Source organism: Bos taurus, chromosome 5 (assembly GCF_002263795.3).
Source record: "Bos taurus isolate L1 Dominette 01449 registration number 42190680 breed Hereford chromosome 5, ARS-UCD2.0, whole genome shotgun sequence".
Classification (NCBI taxonomy): domain Eukaryota; kingdom Metazoa; phylum Chordata; class Mammalia; order Artiodactyla; family Bovidae; genus Bos; species Bos taurus.
The window spans coordinates 42182463-42206154 of NC_037332.1; the positions used below are offsets into that span (position 1 = coordinate 42182463).

At 39.9% G+C, this 23692-nt stretch overlaps 1 protein-coding gene across 3 annotated transcripts in view; it reads left to right on the forward strand.

The window, feature by feature from the left end:
• The first annotated feature begins 11214 nt into the window (after positions 1–11214).
• CPNE8 (copine 8) overlaps positions 11215–23692 on the forward strand; it is a 278744-nt gene continuing 266266 nt past the window's right edge. For 2 of the 3 annotated variants that reach the window (XM_010805078.4, XM_010805075.4), the window contains exon 1: positions 11257–11408. In XM_010805078.4, coding sequence (XP_010803380.1) covers positions 11275–11408 — 134 coding nt within the window. In that variant the 5' untranslated portion in view covers positions 11257–11274. Of the gene's footprint in view, positions 11409–23692 lie in introns of all 3 variants that reach the window. The other variant, NM_001098085.2, reaches the window with a different exon arrangement.

The window sequence follows — 23692 nt, forward strand, 5'->3', positions numbered from 1 at the left end:
TAAGTGGGTCATTAAAGTACCCTTCTCTTAATGTATTGTTTTCAATTTTCCCTTAATGTCCATCAGTATTTGCTTTATATATTTAGGTGCTCCTTATTGGGTCCATTTATATTAACCAGTGTAATATCCTATTTTGGTATTGATCCTTTCATCATAGTATAATACTCTTCTTTGTCTTTTGTTAAAGATTTTGTTTTAAAGTCTATGTTGCCTGTTATGAGTATTGCTAATCCCACTTTCTTGTTATTTCCATTTCCATCTAATGACTTTTTCCATTCTCTCACTTTCAGGCTCTGTGAATCCTCAGTTCTCAGGTGAGTCTTCTGTGAGCAATATATAGATGGATCTTGTTTTTCATTCAATCAGCCATCCTCTATCTTTTGCTTGGAGCATTTAGTCCATTGTCTTTTAAAGTAATTATTGATAGGTATGTTCTCAATGACTGCCATTTTGTTACTTGTTTTCTGTTTGTTTTGTAGTTCTTCTCTGTTCATTTCTTCATCATTATGTTTCTTCCTTGTGGTTTGATGATTTTCTTTGGTTGTATGCTTGTGCACCTTTCTTTTTCATTTTGCATTATCTATTGTAGGGTTTTGATTTGTGATTACTATGGGGTTCCTTTAGTAAGTCCTAAAGGAGATCAGTCCTAGATGTTCTTTGGAAGGACTGATGTTGAAGTTGAAACTCCAATACTTTGGCCACCTGATGCAAAGAGCTGACTCGTTGGAAAAGACTCTGATGCTGGGAAAGATTGAGGGCAGGAGAAGAAGTGGAAGACAGAGGATGAGATGGTTGGATGGCATTACTGACTCAATGGACATAGGTTTGGGTGAACTTTGGAGTTGGTGATGGACAGGGAGGCCTGGTGTGCTGCAGTTCATGGGGTCGCAAAGAGTCAGACACAACTGAGTGACTGAACTGAACTGAACTACTATGGGGTTCATTATGTGGACCTATAACTAGATTTATTTGTTTCAAATAGGTATTCCTTTAAATTCAAGCACATTCCAAAAAAGCTACATTTTTAACCCCCTTCTCCTACATTTTGTGTTTTGATTTTACATTATCATGTTTATCCCTTCACTGATTATTGTAGATATACTTTATTTTGTATTTATCTTTAAACTTAATACTATCTTATTTAAGTGATCAATCTCCAGCCTTTATTATATATTTGCCTTTCATAGAGAAATTTTGCCTTTTCAATAGATATTTAACTCTTATTATAGTTTTTTATTTTCCACTTTGAGAATGGCATTTAATATTTCTTTTAGGGTTCTGTGCGTGATGTCACTTCAGTTATGTCCAACTCTTTATGACCCCATGGACCATAGCCTGCCAGGCTCCTCTGTCCATGAGATTCTCCAGACAAGAATACTGGAGTTTTTTCCCACGCCCTCCTCCAGGGGATCTTCCTGACCTAGGGGTTGAACCCACATCTCCTAAGTCTCCTGCATTGCAGGTGGATTCTTTACCACTGAGCCACAAGGGGAGTCCATTTTAGGGTTAATTTAGTATTTATGAGCTCTTAGTTTTTCCTTGTTTGAAGCTGTTTATCTCTCCTTCAGTTATCTGTCTTCCATGGTGGCTCAGACGGTAAAGCATCTGCTTACAGTGCGGGAGACCCGGGTTTGATCCCTGGGTTGGGAAAACCCTCTGGAGAAGGAAATGGCACCCCACTCCAGTACTCTTGCCTGGAAAATCCCATGGATGGAGGAGTCTTGTAGGCTACAGTCCATGGGATCACAGCAGAGTATCCTAAATTGTAGGGTTTTCCCTTTTGGCACTTTGAATATATTATGCCACTCCCTTCTAGCCTTCAGATTTTCTGTGGAAAAGTCAGCTGATAGCCTCATGGGGACTCCCTTGGATACAACTTTTTGTTTTTCTCTTGCTTCCTGTAAAAATCTCTCATTATATTTATCCTTTAGCATTTCAATTATATATATCAGCAAGGGTCTGTCTCAGTTCATCTTATTTGGGACCCTCTGTGCGTCTTAAACCTGGATATCTCTTTCCTTCTTCAGGTTGAGAATTTTTCAGCCATAATTTCATTAAATTCATTTTCAACTCCCTTCTCTTTCTCTTCCCTTCTAGAACCACTATAATGAAAATGTTGGTTTGTTTCCTGTTATCTCAAACATCATTGAAACTGCTATCATTTTGTAAAGTTACTTTTGTTAGTACTATTCTGATTGGGTGAATTCTATTATTCTAAATTCCAGATCATTCTGTATCACCTACTCTGCTGTTTATTCCTTCTACTCTGTTTTCCATTTTACTTACTGTATTCTTCAATTCTGACTTATTCTTTTTATGTTTTTTTTTAGCTCCTTGTTAAAATTCTCACTGTGTTTATTTATTCTTTTCCAAAATTCAGTTAGCATTCCTGTTTATGAGAGGGTTAACAGGTAGGAAGGCCAGAGGTCGCCAGGCAGCAAGAGGAAATAAACTGCAAGTGGCAAACTTTTTCTTTTTTCCTTCTCTATTGGTTCAGAACATCTGGTTCTGTATGAACTTAAATTTTCTCAAACCTTGAGCTAACCAATGCATTTTCCTTATGAAAACATTTTGCTTAAGCTATCTTAATGAACTATACAAAAAAGATCTTCACAACCCAGATAATCATGATGGTGTGATCATTCACCTAGAGTCAGAAATCCTGGAGTGTGAAGTAAAGTGGGCCTTAGGAAGCATCACTATGAACAAAGCTAGTGGAGGTGATGGAATTCCAGTGGAGATATTTCAAATCCTGAAAGATGATGCTGTGAAAGTGCTACACTCTATATGCCAGCAAATTTGGAAAATGCAGCAGTGGCCACAAAACTGGAAAAGGTAAGTTTTCATCCCAATCCCAAAGAAAGGCAGTGCCAAAGAATGCTCAAACTATCACACAATTGCACTCATCTCACACACTAGTAAAGTAATGCTCAAAATTCTCCAAGCCAGGCTTCAACAGTACATGAACCGTGAGCTTCCAGATGTTCAAGCTGGATTTAGAAAAGGCAGACGAACCAGAGGTCAAATTGGCAGCATCCTATGAATCACTGAAAAAGCAAGAGAGTTCCAGAAAAATATCTACTTCTGTTTTATCAACTACGCCAAAACTTTTGACTGTGTGGACCACAAGAAACTGTGGAAAATTCTGAAAGAAATGGGAATACCAGACCACCTGACCTGCCTCTTGAGAAACCTCTATGCAGGTCAGGAAGCAACAGTTAGAACTGGACATGGAACAACAGACTGATTCCAAATAGGAAAAGGAATATGTCAAGGCTGTATATTGTCACCCTGCTTATTTAATTTATATGCAGAGTACATCATGAGAAACACTGGGCTTGGATTCCAAGTATCCTTGCACCAGAGGGTAGCAACGCTGCAGTAAGAGAAGTCCACGTGGGCTTTTGGCTTATAACAGGACATGGGCTGTGATGGGCTGGCCTCAGACAGAGGTTTGCTCTGCCTCTGTTGTGCAGTCTGTGCAACCACCAGCAATGTCAGACCCACTGTATCTGAGTCTCTTTTATATCTCACAGCTGTTGACCCCAGCTTCCAGTGCTCCCACTCCTTTGTGGCATTGATCTCTAGGGCATGCAGGGTCTGTGTGGGCTCTCAGAATGTATGTGGTATGAGTCCTGGCTGTCTGGATGCTGTCAAAGTTTGGGACCATCTATAAACTCTATCTGTGCAAGCAACTGCAATGGCCACCTGCAGTGTGTTCAGATACTACCCCTAGTCCAATTCACCTCTGAGTCCCATAGTTGAACTCTCACTCAGTTTAACTATAGGCACACATAGGAAAGTCATGGGAAACTAGGCAGTCACTGGAACAGTCCTCAGTCTGCCCTCTCTCCTCTGCCTCAGTGGCAAGCCAGTGCTCATATGCTCCTCGTGAGCAGAGCTCAGGATTCCCAAAGCCCTCCTGTTAGTCTAAGTTTCCCTCCAACAAACCATGGGGGATCCTCTTCCCTGTGTCTGACTTCAGGGCTGGCACACCCAATATATGGCTTATAGCTCACTCCCAAGGGTAGACCTCCACAAGTGTATTTTCCCCTTTACTCTGAGTCCTCTCCCAAGGACAAAAGTCCCAACCCGATCACATTTATTCCCTTACTATTCAATTCTGTGTGAGTATTTCTTACACCTTTGGTTATAAAGGAGTCTTTCTGCCAGTTTCCAGTTAGTTTTCAGTGGCATTTATTCTACACATAGATACATTTTTGATGTGTTCACAGAGGTAATTGAGTTCTATGTACTCCTACACTACCATCTTGGTCAACTTCTCTATGTCGAACTTTTAAGGAACTACCAAACTGTTTCCCAAAGTTGTTTTATCATTTTATGTTCCCACTGGAGGTATTTGAAAGTTCCAGGTGTTCTAGACCCTTGTCAATGTTATGTATGGTAAATCTCTAACTTCAACATTCTAACAAATGTGTAGTGGTATCTCATTGCGGTTTTAATTTATAGTTTTCTAATCAATAATGTTGAGCATTTTTTCATGTTCTTATTTGCTATTTGTAATCTTTGGTGAAGTTGTTAGTTCTTATAGATTTTGAGTGTTCTTTATATATTCTGGGTGTATGTTATTGATCTATATATATTTTGTAAAATATTCCCCCAGTGGGTGCTTTGTCTTTTTATTTTCCTTATAATATCTTTCAAAGAAAAGGAAAATTTTAATTTGAAGTTCACTGTAATAGTGTATTCTTCTATGGATCATGATTTTTGTATTATATCTATGAAATCTTTGCCTAACTCACGTTCATAAAATTTTTCTCTTATGTCTTTTTCTAGAAATTTTATAATATTAGGTTTTATGTTGAGATATATGATACATTTTGGGTAATTTTTGTATATGGTATAAGGTATGGATTAAATTTTATTATTTTTTCAAATAGATATCCAATTAAACTATTTTTAATTTAGCTAACTATTATCACATTGTTCTCTTTAAGGGTCATACAATTTAAACTTCTAACAAAAATGTATGAGGGTGTCTCTCAGTCTGACAATACTTGTATACTAGGAAAGAGTAGTATCTTCATCTATTGTTGAATTGCTTTTTAAAATTGTGAGGTTAAGCATCATTTTTTATATTTTAGAACTATTTCATTTCCTTTCTGTGAACTAATTATTTCTGTCCTCTGCTCATTATTTTCTATTGGGATGTTGGTCATTTTTTTCTGTTTTAGGAAATTAATTTAAAATGTTGAATTCTATTTGATTGCTTTTGTAAAAATAAAATAACCTTCAGAGTATAATACATGAACACTGAGTTTGTAAAAAGTATTTGAACTTTTAACACTCCAAAATAGTGTTTTTAAAGGGCATCTCAAACGGTTTCATTAGAAAACTATTACCGAGTTAAATGTAGGACTTTGTAAGATTCAGATCTCTTCATTCACCAAGATAATTTTCAGTAACATGGACTGATTAAAACAGCATTTGAAAAGTCCAGAGACACTGTGAGGCCATCTAAATAAGCTGCTTTGACTTAAACGGGCTATTGCTTTACTGTCTATACTTGCAAAACAAGACCTCAAAATAAAAAAGCCTGACTCCAGTCAATAAGATGTGTGGGTCTCAACTGACTGATTTCCTACTATGAATCTCTTTAATAGCATCAATATTATTTGGCAAATATATCTATGGGGCTTTGGTCCCTCAACATCCATAGGCAAAACAGGAATATATTATGATGTTAAAACATTAAGATTTCTTGGACAGCTGTTGATGGATGAATTTTAACTAAGGAGGAACTTAATAAATGCCATAAATTATCTTTCATTAAAGCAGAAACTAAACCGCAACACATTTTCATAGAATAAATAACTTAGGTTCTTCTTCTTAAAACAAAATCATCATTCTCAGTGTCTATGTAAACTTTTTCTGAGCATCAAAAACTAAAATCCATGTTTATTTCTATTAACTTACAACATTCTAAGAGACTCACTTGAGAAACATAGTGATTTAATTATTTGAATTTGAATAGAAAATACCCCATTTAATGTGACAAATCATGGTAAATTTAACAGCAATTGTTAAGGTATGAGACAGTTTTGTGAATTACAGAATTTTGCCCAAATCTCTTGAGCATTAGGGGAAGTTCCATTGAAATAACTATTTTAAAATATATCAAAAAAGGTGCTAAGTGTTAATATCACTAAATTATTAAATATGTAAAATTTATATACTTATCTTGTATGCTTCTCTAGTTTCCAATAAAACTTTCATTTTAATGCACCTTCTAATTGTCCGAGCAGGTAAGAAACCAGAGTATACTCTGACCATATACTAATTAATGCTTATCTGCCCTGCTCTAAGAAAGGTCTAAATAAGGTTTAAAAATTAGGCATTAGCTCCTTACACATTATGCCCATAAAATGCCAGAAAGCTTGTTTCTGTGTGAGGTCCTCAGCAATGCAATTACTTACTCGATGCGTAGCTTTTGCACTAATGACTTCCAGAATGGGGTGGGCTTCATGTTCAAGGCAGTAAAATGGGGCTAGAGGTGAGCTTCCTGAAGCATTTCAGCAGAAGAATCTGAAAAATAAACCTGGAATAATAATTGAAAATCTTTAGTATTTTGTAATATCAGTAATTGTCCAAGTAAGAGAATGAGGCAAGTGCAGCATCAGAAAAACACAAGGCAGTAATGTGACCTCTGCAGGATCTGCTACAATGATCCTGTTGGTCTTTTTCTCTTGAGAGCCTCTTCTTCCTTTTCCTTAGTATCTTTGTCTTGTTTTCTTTTTTCTTTCCTATTTGTTCAAGTGCTTCTTCCCTACCCATTTATTTGGTGGGATCCTTCTTTGTCTTTCATCCAGGGCAGATACTCATCCTACTTGATTCTTATTTTCATATTTCTTTCTCCTTTTTTCCCTGGAGTGTTCACCCATATCCTTGGATTCAACTCTAACTCTAACCCATTGACTCCAAGCTCAGCAATCCTATTTCTTCACCATAGCTTCAAAAGCCTCTTGTACTTTTCACCTGAGTGTTCAGCTCTCATTTTAACTCAATGTAGCAAAGCAATTTTGACACATTCAACAGTTGCTGGCCACACAGCACCTGAATCACATCTTCTTAACTCCATCATTTAGTTCAGTTCAATTCAGTTCAGTAGTTCAGTCTCTGTCATGTCCGATTCTTTGTGACTCCATGGACTGCAGCATGGCAGGACTCCCTGTCCATCACCAACTCCCAGAGTTCACCCAAACCCATGTCCATTGAGTCAGTGATGCCATCCAACCATCTCATCCTCTGCCGTCCCCTTCTCCTTCTGCCCTCAATCTTTCCCAGCATCAGGGTCTTTTCCAATGAGTCAGCTCTTCGAATCAGGTGGCCAAAGTATTGGAGTTTCAGCTTCAACATCAGTCCTTCCAATGGACACTCAGGATGGATCTCCTTTAGGATGGACAGGTAGGGTCTGCTTGCAGTCCAAGAGACTCTCAAGAGTCTTCTCCAACATCACAGTGCAAAAGCATCAATTCTTCTGCATTCAGCTTTCTTTATAGTCCAACTCTCATGTCCATACATGACTAATGGAAAAACCATAGCCTTGACTAGACGGACCTTTGTTGGCAAAGTAATGTCTCTGCTTTTTAATATTCCATCTAGGTTGGTCATAACTTTCATTCCAAGGAGTAAGCATCTTTTAATTTCATGGCTGCAGTCACCATCTGCAGTGACTTTGGAGCCCCCAAAAATAAAGTCAGCCACAGTTTCCACTGTTTCCCCATCTATTTGCCATGAAGTGATGGGACCGGATGCCATGATCTTCGTTTTCTGAATGTTGAACTCTAAGTCAACTTTTTCACTCTCCTCTTTCACTTTCATCAAGAGGCTCTTTAGTTGTTCTTCACTTTCTGCCATAAGGGTGGTGTCATCTGCATATCTGAGGTTATTGATATTTCTCCTGGCAATCTTGATTCCAGCTTGTGCTTCATCCAGCCCAGCATTTCTCATGATGTACTCTGCATATAAGTTAAATAAGCAGGGTGACAATATATAGCCTTGACATACTCCTTTCCCAATTAGGAACCAGTCTGTTGTTCCATGTCCAGTTCTAACTGTTGCTTCCCGACCTGCATACAGATTTATCAAGAGGCAGGTCAGGTGGTCTGGTATTCCCATCTCTTTCAGAATTTTCCACACTTTCTTGTGATACACACAGTCAAAGGTTTTGGCATAATCAATAAAGCAGAAATGGCTGTTTTTCTGGAATTCTCTTGCTTTTTCAATGATTCAGAGGATGTTGGTAATTTGATCTCTGGTTCCTCTGCCTTTTCTAAAACCAGCTTGAACATCTGGAAGTTCACAGTTCACATATTGCTGAAACCTGGCTTGGAGAATTTTGAGCATTACTTTACTAGTGTGTGAGATGAGTGCAATTGTGTGGTAGTTTGAGCATTCTTTGGCACTGTCTTTCTTTGGGATTGGAATGAACACTGACCTTTTCCAGTCCTGTGGCCACTGCTGAGTTTTCCAAATTTGCTGACATATTGAGTGCAACACTTTCACAGCATCATCTTTCAGGATTTGAAATAGCTCAACTGGAATTTCATCACCTCCACTAGCTTTGTTCGTAGTGATGCTTTCTAAGGCCCACTTGACTTCACATTCCAGGATGTCTGACTCTAGGTGAATGACCACACTATCGTGATTATCTGGGTCATGAATATCTTTTTTGTACAGTCCTTCCATGTATTCTTGCCACCTCTTCTTAATATCTTCTGCTTCTGCTAGGTCCATACCATTCCTGTCCTTTATTGAGCCCATCTTTGCATGAAATGTTTCCTTGGTATCTCTAATTTTCTTGAAGAGATCTCTAGTCTTTTCCATTCTATTATTTTCCTCTATTTCTTTGCACTGATCATTGAGGAAGGCTTTCTTATCTCTCCTTGCTATTCTTTGGAACTCTGCATTCAAATAGGTATAGCTTTCCTTTTTTCCTGTGCCTTTCACTTCTCTTCTTGTCACAGTTATTTGTAAGGCCTCCTCAGACAGCCATTTTGCTTTTTTGCATTTCTTTTTCTTGGGGATGGTTCGTGATCCCTGTTTCCTGTACAATTTCATGAACTTCTATCCATAGTTCATCAGGCACTCTGTCTATCAGATCTAATCCCTTGAATCGATTTCTCACTTCTACTGTATAATCCTAAGGGATTTGATTTAGGTCATACCTGAATGGTCTAGTGGTTTTCCCCACTTTCTTCAATTTAAGTCTGAATTTGGCAATAAGGAGTTCATGATCTGAGCCACAGTCAGCTCCTGGTCTTGTTTTTGCTGATGGTATAGAGCTTCTCCATCTTTGGCTCCATCATTACTTAGTCAAATTTCAAGCATCCCTTATGGCCTATATGTGTCCAATAAATACCTTTGCATTGTTTTTAAATAACTAATCTGACAGGACAACTTTATGCATACAGAAGAATCAAAGATGAAATTCTATGATTCTTTTATCTAACAAGAAAATGGCAGTTTACATTTCTTCTAGAATTATTGATGTTCATCTGAATATGATTATCTAGTGATAACTAGCCAACTTTAAGAACTTTCACAGAATAAACCCTACGTTTCTTGAAATACTTAAAATGTCTTTAAAAGATGCTTTAAGAATTTTACAAGAACATGTTTTCATGATTACTAAACACAGAACAGGTCTTACATTTATTTCTTCAATAGGCTTCTATAAAAGTATGGTTAGCTTAAAAAAATATACTTAAATCTCTTTCCCAAAACTAATTTTGGTAGCACAGTGGAAATGTCTAGAGTTTTAGGGCATGTCCAAACAGGGAAAGGGAAAGAAGAACAGAGAACTTTTAACTAACTAAAGGGTGACAAGTGCTGGGTGGGGGTGGGGGGTGAAAGGAAAGGAAACCAAGAATGGAAGGTGGGAAGGATTCTTGGGAGCATAAAGCCTCAAGACTGCACCCACACATCCTCATCTGCAACTCTATAGATTCTCTAGTCAGGTGGCTCCCAGTTGTATTAAAATATTACAACGTAGGGCAGGTCCTCAACGACGAAAACGGTTTGCCCCCTGAGTCAGTCTTGCCAGCTGGTAACTCAGTTATTGGTGTTATAAAGGAAGATGGATATGTCCACACTCATTGTCCCTCCTCCAGTCCCCGCCCCTCTCCTGCTTTTGCAGTACTCCGAGTGCTGATCTCTGTCTCCCCCTGGTGGCAACCGTCCAGGGACAAGCAGGCGCTCGGGCAAGGCAGGAGGGAACATGCCTATAAAAAAGATCGCGGCAAGGGAGCTGGGCGGCGGGTACCTCCTTCTGCAGCTTCTGCATACTGGTACAAGTCTGGCCTTCCCAGAAAACAGTTCCCCAAAGGTGGCGCTCACTCCAGCTTAGTTCTGTTTTTATCTGTCCAGCTTCATTCAGGTCTTACCGGTTGAGAGTCCTATTTTGTTGTGACTTGTCAGGTTTTAGGGCGTAACTTCCACCCATTTGGAAGCGAGGGGGCGCAGGAGAGTTCAGACGGTAAAAGGATTATAGACATTAGCACCCCCCGCCCTTATTTCGAAGAACTGAGGGAAGAGGGAAATCAGATTGCTCCCTTAAATCCCAAATAGTCCCCCCTCCCCGCCCCTCGCTCCACCTTAGGTTTCCCCTGCTCTCGGCTTGTTCCATATATTGATCTGTTACTTTACCACTGCTTAGAGAAGGTTGGAGATCGTCTCGAAGCCTGTTTCATTGTCCTCAACCCTTAAGTGGCCGAGAGTGGGCAGCCCAGAAGCGAGGATTCGGCTCATCTGCTGTAGGGCACAGTGTAGGGGAGGACCTCCGTGGACTCCGAGGGCGAGATGAGGATCACCGGTAAATGGGAAGGGGTGGGTTTATGACGCGGGATTTAGGAACAGGCGTGGGTGTAAAGAGGCGGAGATAAAACACAAACCGCTTGCCAAGCCGGCCAGGGGTTGTTCTACTAGACGGTTGGGGTCTGTGTCTGATGCCCCCAACCCCGCTAGGCTGCCCAGTGGCTCCGCCGAGCCTGAAGCCTAGAGCGAGTAAAGGATCGCGGAGTGTCCTCAGCTCGGGCTGAGGGGGCAGGGAAGCCGAAAGCCCCGTGCGCCACTTCCTCAGCAGCTTCAGCTTCTGCGGGCCTGTTCCCTCGCGGCTTTACCCTGAGATCCGCCTCTTCTCTGCCTCCCCCTTTCCGCGAACTGCCTCCGCCTCCTTCCTCTGCCTCCACCCTCAATCCCCAACCCTGTTTGTCTAGAGCTGGGCTGGGAGCCCTCAGTCGGCCAGAGCTCTGGATGTGGGTGCCAGACAATTCTACGGCTCCTCTCAAGATGGACAGCCGCTACACCAGCTCCGCGGGCCTCGGGGATTTAAACCAGCTGAGCACGGCCATCCCGGCCACGCGAGTGGAGGTGTCCGTATCTTGCAGGTGAGGACGCAGCCCTTCCCCTCCGTCCTTTGCCCCCACATCTACTGGGTCGGTAGCGTTTGGAAGCGCGCAGGGTACGCCGAGGCTCCGCGAGGGTGAGAAGTTGCGCCATGAGTGGGAAATAGCTCAGTCGTGGGTCTCGAGTCACCGCCGGGTTGAGTCGCAGAGCGAAGAGCCAGAACTAGGAGCGAATAGTGGGATATGGGACTGAGACTTTCTTTCTGGGAAATGCTGTAAAAGTTGGCTGGGCTGTGACTCAGCGGCGGGAACCCCCGGCCGCCGCCCACTTTACGAGCCCTTTTTCACGTCCCAAACTCGAGCCGTGGGGTTGGGTGATGACAGGAATCGAAGGGCACAGCATTGCCAAAAGCGCTTGTGGCCAATGCGCGCAGTGGCCCAGGATTCCCTCTGCTAGGCTATGCAAACCTGAGGTTGGCACAGTTGGCTCCAAACCGGGCAGCTTCCTTCCCACCCACTTCCTGGAGCCATCCAGCTTGCTTCCCCGCCTCCTCGCCCTCACCTCCCCCGGGGGAGCCTTTTTGCCTTTGACCTACTACGTAGAGATTTCCACCGCAGCCTTACCTAAACTGTGGGAAGTCACGACTTTGTGCCTGCAAGTGGATACATTTGAGTGCCTGTAAAAACCTACACTCTGCTGTACATTTCAAACTCCTTTGGCTGACGTTCTTTGGGTCAGTTTCCTTGTAAATAAAGTAGCGTAATTGCTATATCGCAGATGATTTTAAGATGACAACACTGAATGGAGCCCACTCCCATGTTTGCAGACTTTGATCTTTCTCAGTGGAAAACTCTTAACCTGAACACTTTTCACTTGTTTTTAAAGCCCTCAAATCCTTTCCTTCCTTTTTTTTAAGAAAAAAAAAAAAAGGAAGATATCTTGAAGAAATCTAATAAACATGGTTAAGTATCGATGTAAATAAGCACCTAGGCTTAAAATACTATCAATCTAGTGATATTTAATTTTGCATTGTCACAAGAGTAAACCTGAAAGCCAGAAGAATGATTTCTTAAGGCTGACTTCAGACCATTAAACACTAATGCTGATAGTGATAGCTAAATGCTGCCTGAGATTTCTGTCAGTTGAACAAGTGAAACTGTATGGAAAATTCTTCTTAGACATTAATTTCTAGATCTTTTTCTCTTTTCTGAAGCTGGCTTTGGATGCTAGGGGGAGGTTATCAGTATTTAACAGGTAATGAATGCATAGCCTGAAGTCCTACAATAACAGCATTTTCTAGAGTTCTTATTTTCTGCTGAAATCCTATAAATCTGAATGGCATGTGGCCTGTATGAGGAATGAATACAAATGTCAGTTAAGTCTGAGTTGCCTATAAACTTTTTAGGGGTTGTGGGGAAATGATACTTTAGTCTTCCTGCCAATAAGGTCCATATTTAACCACTCTCTCTCCCGCCTCTGATGCTTGTTTGCTGTGGTGCTGGCAATCCTGGTCAACTGGCTTTAATCCAGTTTCTTTCAGCTTGCTACCTCAGAACCTGAAGATCCCCTTGTTTCACCCCCTTTTTTTGATACCATTGATTTCATGTATTGTTTTTAATTTTTCATGTTCAAATAAAAAAGTTTTGGAAGAGAACCCAAATACTTGTAGTACTTATATTATTGATAATTGAATCTTGTGATGATAGATGATGGTGTCCCTGGGGCTTTGGCATAAGAGATCTGGTTACACATTCTGGCTTTATATATATTCTGATGTCTAAAATGAAGATAATTTGGGCATTTATCTTATATAGGGTGTTATCAGAGTTTAATAAGATGATACCTGAAAAACACTAACAATGTAGACATGAAAGAAAGGGTTAAAAATATTAGCTATTATTATGATATTGGAAATAGTATTTATTGAATCAGTATATTGCATATGGTTCAGCTATGGAATTCTGTAAATAGTCCTTCTCTTTTGAACTTCAATAAATTGGTTAAAGAAGACACAGATAGAGGCAGCCTCAGGATATCTGTTCTTTCTTTCTCTTTCTTCTTTGATATATATATAAAGAGCATATTTCCTAGATTGCCTGTGGGGATTTTATCTAGCAGCAAGGCACAGTTGTAGGTCCCTTAGCCTTACCATGGGCAAGCAGAGCAAGGAATCACCTTGCTTTTTTATATTGAAGACTTCTGATGATTTGCTGATGACCTTTTTGATAACCTCCTTTCATTGTGCCCAGCCTAAGATTTTTTTAAAAGCTTTATGATGTTTGCATCTTCATTTTGAGTGAGGTGAGAAAATCAACAATTGAAGCTTGAAGTAAAATATAATTTGTGGAAATCATTTAGTCTATTCACTTAAGGAAGTGTTTGAGTGTCTTTAATGCTTAGCACTATGCCATGTTCCATGAGAAATGCATGAGAAGTTCTCTAAAAAAGTGAAATCTTCTTGGGAGATAAATATTATATAACACATAATTACATAGGACTAAATCCAAAGATGAGGTTCATGAAGAGGAATGGAACATATCATTGTGAAACAGAGTACTTGGAATGTGCTACAAAGAGGAAATGGGGCATGAGTGGAGACAAGACAGATGACATGGTTTTATGAGAAAAAGAGCAGTGGAGTTTCTGTAGTAGCTACAAAGTTGGTGTGTTAAAGTGACAAATATTTTCTAGCTATATTTATGCAGAGATAAAGCTCCAACTCTTTAACTTAACTTCTACTCATTATTCAGCTCTTCTTGCATTCATTTTTAAATTTTATGTTAATTTGTAAATTTAAAGATTTTTAAGTTATTGGGTTACCTAATTAAACTATAGATGAAATGACACAACCTTAGAAACGTAAAACAACATTCCTGTTTTATTCTGAAAACAGATTAATATAAAATAAAGGTAAAAACAATGGGAAAAGTAATACACAGTAATTAACTGTTTTCCCTGAGACCTTGGTTTGTTGCACTGTTTCTTACACATTGTTTTGATGATTTTGTTATTGTCATGTCATTTTGATAAGCCAGTGAGAAACTGGCTTATCAAGTATAAAAGCAGGGATAGCAGTCTATATTTCTAGACTTTGTAGATTAGATATCACAAATGAATCTTATTGAAGCAATAATCCTATAATGGTAATAAAATTAATTTTAAAATCTAGTGTGGAAGGAAGAATACAAAGTGGAAAGTAATGAGTGCCTATTTTGTACTCAGTTCAGTTCAGTTCAGTCACTCAGTCGTGTCCGACTCTTCGCGACCCCATGAATCGCAGCACGCCAGGCCTCCCTGTCCGTCCCTAACTCCCGAAGTTCACTCAGACTCACGTCCATCAAGTCAGTGATGCCATCCAGCCATCTCATCCTCTGTCGTCCCCTTCTCCTCCTGCCCCCAATCCCTCCCAGCATCAGAGTCTTTTCCAATGAGTCAACTCTTCGCATGAGGTGGCCAAAGTACTGGAGTTTCAGCTTCAGCATCATTCCCTCCAAAGAAATCCCAGGGCTGATCTCCTTCAGAATGGACTGGTTGGATCTCCTTGCAGTCCAAGGGACTCACAAGAGTCTTCTCCAACACCACAGTTCAAAAGCATCAATTCTTCGGCGCTCAGCCTTCTTCACAGTCCAACTCTCACATCCATATATGACCACAGGAAAACCATAGCCTTGACTAGCTGGAACTTTGTTGGCAAAGTAATGTCTCTGCTTTTGAATATGTTATCTAGGTTGGTCATAACTTTCCTTCCAAGGAGTAAGTGTCTTTTAATTTCATGGCTGCAGTCACCATCTACAGTGATTTTGGAGCCCCCAAAAATAAAGTCTGACACTGTTTCCACTGTTTCCCCATCTATTTGCCATGAAGTGATGGGACAGGATGCCATGATCTTTGTTTTCTGAATGTTGAGCTTTAGGCCAACTTTTTCACTAGGAATTCTATTTTGTACTAGGAATTCTATTTTGTACTAGGAGTTCTAAAAAGCACTTCCTGACCTGGCTTTAGGAGAAGACAATGGCACCCCACTCCAGTACTCTTGCCTGGAAAATCCCATGGACGAAGGAGCCTGGTAGGCTACAGTCCGTGGGGTTGCTAAGAGTCGGATGTCACTCAGCGACTTCACTTTCACTTCTCACTTTAATGCATTGGAGAAGGAAATGGCAACCCACTCCAGTATTCTTGTCTGGAGAATCCCAGGGACGGAAGAGCCTGGTGGGCTGCCGTCTACGGGGTCACACAGAGTAGGACACGCCTGAAGCGACTTAGCAGCAACAGCAGACCTGGCTTTAGCTGTCTTGCCTAATCTCCCACTACTCCTCACATAAGCTCTATGACTGAACATAGTGTCGACTTAAAAAATAGTCACAACCTACAAGTTGAGAGTTATGTTTTATTTGGTAGGAATTTTTAGGACTTCAAGCCCAGGAGACAGCTTAAGTGACTCTAAGAAAACTGCTCCTAGGAGGCACAGGGAGGAGTCAGGTTATATGGAAGTTTGCAACAAGAGGAAGGTAGTCTGAACATCAAAAGATTATTGTTAATTAGGGAAAACCAGATATCCCAAGTTAAGGAATTTAGCACTTTTCTATGTATGGGAAGATGCAAGAGTCTGCGCTTACTGAAATTATTCCTTTCATATGCATCCCAGCTATCTGGGACAAGGTGCTCACCAGGGGAACTGGCTGATGGCTGCCGGATTGTTTTTCTTGGGTGCCCTCTGGGCTCAGAAATTCACATTTGGAGGGCCAGAATCACAGATTGCTGTGATATCCTTATTAGTTGATACAGCAGGAAATATTCCATTTCACAATAGCCTGACATCTATGTGCTTAGTATATGCAAAAGTTGGTGCCAGATAAAAGTTGACTACAGAACAGTACTAAGAGGTACAGTCCCCAAGCATGTTCTGTTATCCTGTTGAACCAAACTGTCTTTGCGTGTGTGGCTGTGCACATGCTTTTCTCTGACCTGAATGTCCCTTCCTCCACTCTCTTCCTTTCTTGATTAGCATTGTCTCCTTCTTCCAGACTCAGATATAACATAATTTTCTATCACGATCCTCTCCCAAGCTGTATTTTGCTATATTCTCAGTGCAGCTGGAAATGGCAGCCTGCTCCAGTATTCTTGCCTGGGAAATCTCATGGGCAGAGGAGCCTGGCAGGCTACAATCCGTGGGTTGCAAAGAGTCGGACATGACTGAGCAACTAAGTATTCAAAGCAACTAATATGTACCAATATCATGGTTATAATTACTGGTCTATGTAGTCTTCTTGGGGACAAGTTTTGTCTCTTTCCTGTCTGTGCATTCTGAACTTGGCACAGAATAAGTAGTCAATAAATGCTAGATTCTGTAATTCTCTGAATGAATCATCTGGCATGGGATAGAGGTTTGCTTGTTAAAATATAGACTCAGATTCCAAACTAGATCTACTGAATGAAAATGCCTGGAACTACGGCCCAGGAATCTGTACCTTTAGCATGTTTACCATGTGCTGGCTACACACATTAAACTAAAAAGAAATATTGGTGGAATGAACAAATCTGTGAATAAATCAACACTGAACCTAGTAGTCAGAAGTTTCTGTTTGCTTTGTATAGTGTCATTAGTGATTCATTCTCAACTTGTACCACACGCCCCAGCAAGCTGACAAGATGTCAGGCTCTCTTGGCACTGCATTCTTCTCAGACACCTCATATATACATATGTTTTAATTGGAGGATAATTGCTTTACAATGTTATGTTGGTTTCTGTTATACAACAACTTGAATCACCAGAGAGCATGGAACTTAGTCCCCTATATTATACGGCTGCTTCCCTCTAACATCTATTCTACACACGGTAGTATATTTGTCAGTGCTATTCTCTCAGTTCGTCCCACTCTTCCCTTTCCCCACTGTGTCCACAAGTCTGTTCTTTACACCTGCTGTGCAATAGGTTCATCAGCACCATTTTTCTAGATTCCACATATATGTGTTAATGTATATTTGTGTTTCTCTTTCTGATTTACTTCACTCTGTACAACAGGCTGTAGGTTCAGCCACCTCACTACCACTGACTCAAATTTGTTCCTCTGCTGGCTGCATGATATTCTATTGTGTACCACAACTCTTTTATCCATTCATCTGTTGATGGATATATAGGTTGCTTCCATGTCCTGGCTATTGTAAATAGTGCTGCTATGAACATTGGGGTACATGTATCTTTTGGAATTATGGTTTTCTCCGGGTATATGCTCAGGAGTGGGATTGCTAGGTCATATGGTAGTTTTATTCCTAGTATTTTAAGAAATCCATATTGTACTCCATAGTGTTGTATCAGTTTACCTTCCTACCAGTAGTGCAGAAGGATTCCCTTTTCTTCATCCTCTCTAGCATTTATTGTTTGTAGATTTTTTGATGATGGCCATTCTGACTGGTAAGAGGTGATACCTCGTTGTAATTTTGATTTGCTTTTCTCTAATATGTGATGTTGAGCATATTTTCATCTATTTGTTGGTCATCTGTATGTCTTCTTTGTCAGACACCTCATATTACATAAAGCTTATGGATTGTCTTTGGAAGTTTTTTGTCAGACTGTTTTTTTTTTGTTGTTTTTTTCTTTTACTATTTCTCTCTACACCAAAAGTGTTAATTTACTAGTTTGATGAGTTTATGTCTCTATGACTATAGTTACTTGGTTTGGATGAACAATACTGTCGATTAAAAAAGACACACATGCAACCTAAAAGTTGAGAGTTAGGTTTTATTTGGTGAGAATGCTAGGACTCAAGCCTGGAAGACAGTATCTCAGGTGACCCTGAGAGACACTGACTCAGAGGAAGCAGGGGAGGAGCCAAGGTATATACAGGAGGGGCAGGTAATCTGAATATTAAAAGATTACTGTTAATTAAGAGAAAGTTAAATCTTTCAAGAGATTTAGAGGTTAAATCTAAAGAGATTTCGTGATCTAATGAGATAAAGTGATCTTTTATGTATAGGAAGAGATGTAGTGAAAGTGAAAGTGAAGTCGCTCAGTCGTGTCTCTTTGCGACCCCATGGACTGCAGCCTGCCAGGCTCCTCTGTTCATGGGATTTTCCAGGCAACAATACTGGAGTGGGCTGCCATTTCCTTCTCCAAGGGATCTTCCCAACACAGGGATCAAACCCAGGTCTCCCACATTGTAGGCAGATGCTTTTCCCTGAGCCACCAGGGAAGTACCTAATGCCAGAGATTTAGAGATCTTCTAAATAAAGAGATTTAGAGATCTTCTAAATAAAGAGATTTAGTGATCTTCTATATATGGGAAGCTGCAAGCATCGGGCTTGTGAAATCATTTCATTCATATGCATCTAGCTCTCTGGGGCCAATCCTGCTTTCTTTATTATTCACATACTAGTTCCTTGTATACTGTAAAAGATGGTGAATGTGGCAGATGGTCACCTGCCTCTCACTTCCCCCTAGCTCCTTTGTGCTCACTGGGGAGGAAGTAGCTGATGGCTTTCAAATAACTGACTTTCTTTCACCTGAGCTCAGAAATTTGCATTTGGAAAAAACTTTTTTACTGGTAGAGCATAGAGGAGAAAACATTTCATTTCATCGTCTCTCCCCATGGTTGGAAATTCGACCATGTTGGGAGATATTTCATAACCATTGTTTCTTTTGTCCCATGGTGTTGGGAGACTGATCTTAGGTCAGGTGGAAATTTTTTGTTGGTAAGTCATTCCAGGTGTTAATTTCTGGATTAGTCCCATTGATGGATAATAAAAAGATTCTCTGAATCCTCTATCTTCTAACTTAATAGGATCCAGGAGATATTTCCCTTGTTGTTTCTTCCTATACCTAGAATCACACAATTGTAGTGTAATCACACAATAATTGTAATGTAGAATATTACAGTTATTCTACATTATAAACATGATCTGTTTCTTCAAGCTGTTTAACTGTCATTAATTTGGCTGGGGCCTGGTTATACATCATCTAATACAAGAGACAACAATCTTATGAAATAAACAGATTACAAGCAATATAGCTAATAACTTGTTAAAGTTACAAGTAGGGGTTCAAACCATGAGCTTCCGACACCAAACTGTCTTCCTAAAAGATCACCAAGGCTAGAAAGTGGATCATCTAAGGCAGCAATATAATTTTTCCTGTGAGTCATTAAATGTGTTATATTAGAGGATTCATCTGGTATGAAAACATAACATTTAGTTGAATTATAGCACTGTTGCCTCCTTGAGATGTGCTAAGGATATCAAGGGCCATACGATTTTGTAATACGGCTTTTCTCCACATAGAGACTCAGAATTTAGTAGGCTAATAGCCTGGCTGCTATCATTTAAGGCCTTTTGAGTGAATTCTCTTAAGGCTTCAATGTGAGAAATAATGTTTTCTCACATTGTAAAGAAGGTGCAAAAGTAGCTGCTAAATGATCATACCAGTGAAATACAGATCTCTTGGTTCTTCAGGCTCATATTGGTGGTAAATTTGCTGGAGTTACATCTAAGTTGTACATAAATGGCCTTGAGCCTAAGGGCATCCTAAAGTATACCTTCCTGGCCCTCTTGGCAGAAGCCAGGGTCATAATTGGATGCACAAAGCCATTGAGTCCCATTAGTTGCCAGCCAGCTTATTTCTAGTCTTCTAAGCCAATCTATTCCATATCAATCACTGTCTTGAAGGACATAGTACACTGGCAGTTTTCCTAAAATACCCAGCCTAATTTTCTAGTTTTATTAAGTTGATTTTCTTTGGTATGGTTTAATTGTTCTAAGCATAGGGGGAGCCTTTAGGCTTAGGTGACCATAGCCTGGTGTTAGCAGATAAAGCCATCCCATAACTGAGGAAGTGTCCCTCCTAAAAGTCTAGAGTTTACATTGTTTTGTTTTGTTTTTTTAGTGGAATTTAGTATGTTGTTCTGACTGAACTAGAATAATCTTAAGGGAAAATTCATATTTATGGCCAGGGTTAGAATAAGTGTGTTTGACTGGGCAAGTAAGTGAGTCACATCTAGTGATAGTAGCCCAAGCCGAAAACTGTAATTCCTTTCTTCTAAAATAAACTTTCTAAGAGCCATCCAATCAGAACTTTGGAGGGGAGAAACCCACCAAGGTAAACCAGAGGTAATGGACGCAGGTAATTGACCACAACCGAACAATTTGATTGATTTCTAAAATTTGCATAAGATTTTGCCAATGATAAAAAAAAAAAAAAATTGATTTACATGCAAGAGTCCAAGAGAACAAGAAGAAAACATAATGAACAATCATACAGGTCAGGTCCAGGATCTCGGTTCAATTGTCTACTTATGATGTCATCTTCTTGTCCTGGTGTTGGTCTTTCCCTGTTTCAGAGCACTGCTCTAAGGTGAGTTTGAAAGTCAGCAGTTCTCTTTATATACCAGTCTTATGCAGGAGGCCTTTTTAGGTGAGAATTATGAATTCAAGAGTCAACTCCCTGTCTCCCAGGCTCGAGTTCTAACATTCCCACTGAATAAAACTTAACTCTCAACTTTTAGGTTGCGCATGTTTTTAGTTAACAATACCTTCCTCAATAGGGTGTTAGAAATATTCTTTTCAATGACGTGCTGCAACTGCTTTAATGGGATTGAAATAGGAATTTATGTGCTGGTAGTTAAACAAACGGAGAAGGCAATGGCAAGCCACTCCAAGTACTCTTGCCTAGAAAATCCCATGGATGGAGGAGCCTGGTAGGCTGCAGTCCATGGGGTCGCCACGAGTCAGACGCGACTGAGCGACTTCACTTTCACTTTTCACTTTCACTCAATGGAGAAGGAAATGGCAACCCACTCCAGTGTTCTTGCCTGGAGAATCCCAGGGATGGCAGAGCCTGATGGGCTGCTGTCTATGGGGTTGCACAGAGTCGGACACGACTGAAGCGACTTAGCAGCAGCAGCAGCAGCAGTTAAACAAAATGATTGTAAAAATGTAAGTTATATAAGCCTAAAGTTAAATAGATTACAGTAAAACAAAGTTAAGGCATACTCAAAAGTTATTACTTTCTATTTTAGTAACTACATTTTGTTAGACATCTAGATTCTTTGCTATCATCTTTGCTCTACTTTTTTAATCTGTGGGTTGAGAATATTATGCATTCGTGTGCTACTGCTCATCTCACTTCAGTCCATGTTCAGTGACATCACGATTGGTGGCTTGAAATTGACCATAGTGGGAATATTTATAAGTGACAAACACTGCAAATCAGAGTTTGAGTTATTGTTTTGTTGTTGTCTACACATAAGACATTCTGTGGGAATCAGTTGGCTCCACAGAATTTATAAGAAAAGTATTATATATATTATTATTTGTAAATTGTGTGCTCATCTACACATACTTTATATCAATAAAATTTATAATAAATTATGTACACACAGCATGTACATGCATTTAGCTTTTTTGGGGAAAACCTGTGGTTAAAGATATTTGCACATCACTGTTTATAGGCCTTTTATAAAACATACAGCATATACAGGGGGATATTATTGCTTTTGTTAGATTGTCACTATTAGAGATGGTGATATCAAGTTTGGCTCTGTCTCTGGTTTTACTCTTTACTATAAGTGGGGTTGTGTGGTCTTTTATAATCTACGAAAATTTTGGCCGCCTGCAAGTATCAGTTCAGTTCAGTCGCTCAGTCGTGTCCGACTCTTTGCGACCCATGAACCGCAGCACTCCAGGCCTCCCTGTCCATCACCAGCTCCCGGAGTTCACTCAGACTCATGTCCAAAGAGTCGGTGATGCCATCCAGCCATCTCATCCTCTGTCATCCCCTTCTCCTCCTGCCCCCAATCCCTCCCACATCAGTCTTTTCCAATGAGTCAGCTCTTCACGTGAGGTGGCCGAAGTACTGGAGTTTCAGCTTTAGCACAATTCCTTCCAAAGAACACCCAGGGCTGATCTCCTTTAGAATGGACTGGTTGGATCTCCTTGCAGTCCAAGGGACTCTTGTGAGTGAAATAAGATGATTGAAATTTTGTATACTTTTTCCTTTCTTCTCCTTTTTATATGGTCCTTTCTGTATTCTTATTCTTCTTTTCTTTGAAGAGTTTTTTGTTTCTCCATCTACTAGTGGAATGTACTTTGCAAATTTAGGTGTTACAGTTCCAACTCATTTAGTGATTCATTGACCACTGGGGGAAGCAAATTGAGATTTGAAGAGACAGAATCTGATTGGGCCAGTGAGAAATGGTCTAGTTTGAAACAGATACTGATACTGTTATGAAATCTTTGGTGAAAAAGAATCAAAGTGCTCAAACACAATTGGCAGCTCCACCCCAGTCCATATTGGTTTATTTCTTAGACACACTTTACCATTCTTTTGTCAGACAAGATGTTTGATGTTAGCATGTAAGTAGTGTTTCAAATGAGCTGAGCTAGGAAAATAAGTACAATGTGGGAGTTGCCTAGGTATATCTCAGCAGAGAAAAGCTTTGCTCATGTTCTGTCAGTATTTTGGTCTACCCTGCATGTATGTATGTATGTGTATATGTGCATATATATATATATATATATATATATATATATATATACATATATATATATAAATGCTAATATATATATTAGCACTTGAAATGTTCAAAACAGCCTTGTGATGTCAAGAATGTGCATCTAGAAGCAATTCACAAAGCAGGGCCCCATGAGAGAGGATGCTAAAGCTGTGCTTTTTTAGGTATGCTGTTTGTGGCATAACAGTCAGAAACCTGAATTCCTCACTTGATTTTAGTCAAGTCAGAGAAGAAAAACAATTCCTCTCAAAGAAGTTTTATTCATTTGTTAGCCTGTTTTATAACAATAGCCAGCTTGCTTACTCTTGAGGAGCATGGGTGTGGAACTAGACCACATGAACCTCTTTGTTTCCCAATTTCTTCATTTGTAGAGTGCAGATAACAATAGTCCCTACCTCTTATATTTGTTTTGAGGGTTACATAAGCTAATGCAGCTACATGAGTTAAAATAATGTTTGTCATATAATTGCAAATAGACATAAGCACAAAATAAAAATCACTCAGTCTTTCATCAAACTATATCCGTTTAGTTCATTTCTCTCTGTTAGGAGGTGAAGATGTTGAGTAATAGCCTCCGAACTGAGAAGGAATTTTGAGACTGAAAAAAGGAGCAAGCAAATAAAGTTTCTATTATGAAGTTTACTGTGGGTAACATATAGGCAGGAAAGATCTGGTGGACAGAAGATCCAGCGGCATTGACAACTGTACTCTGTGCTGCCAAAAGGGATACAGGGGGTTCTAAAGGAGCCAAAGGTAAAAACAGAATCTGACTACCAAGTGAGAAGCATATCCACAGTCTAGAACTGGGGGCACCCACCCTACTT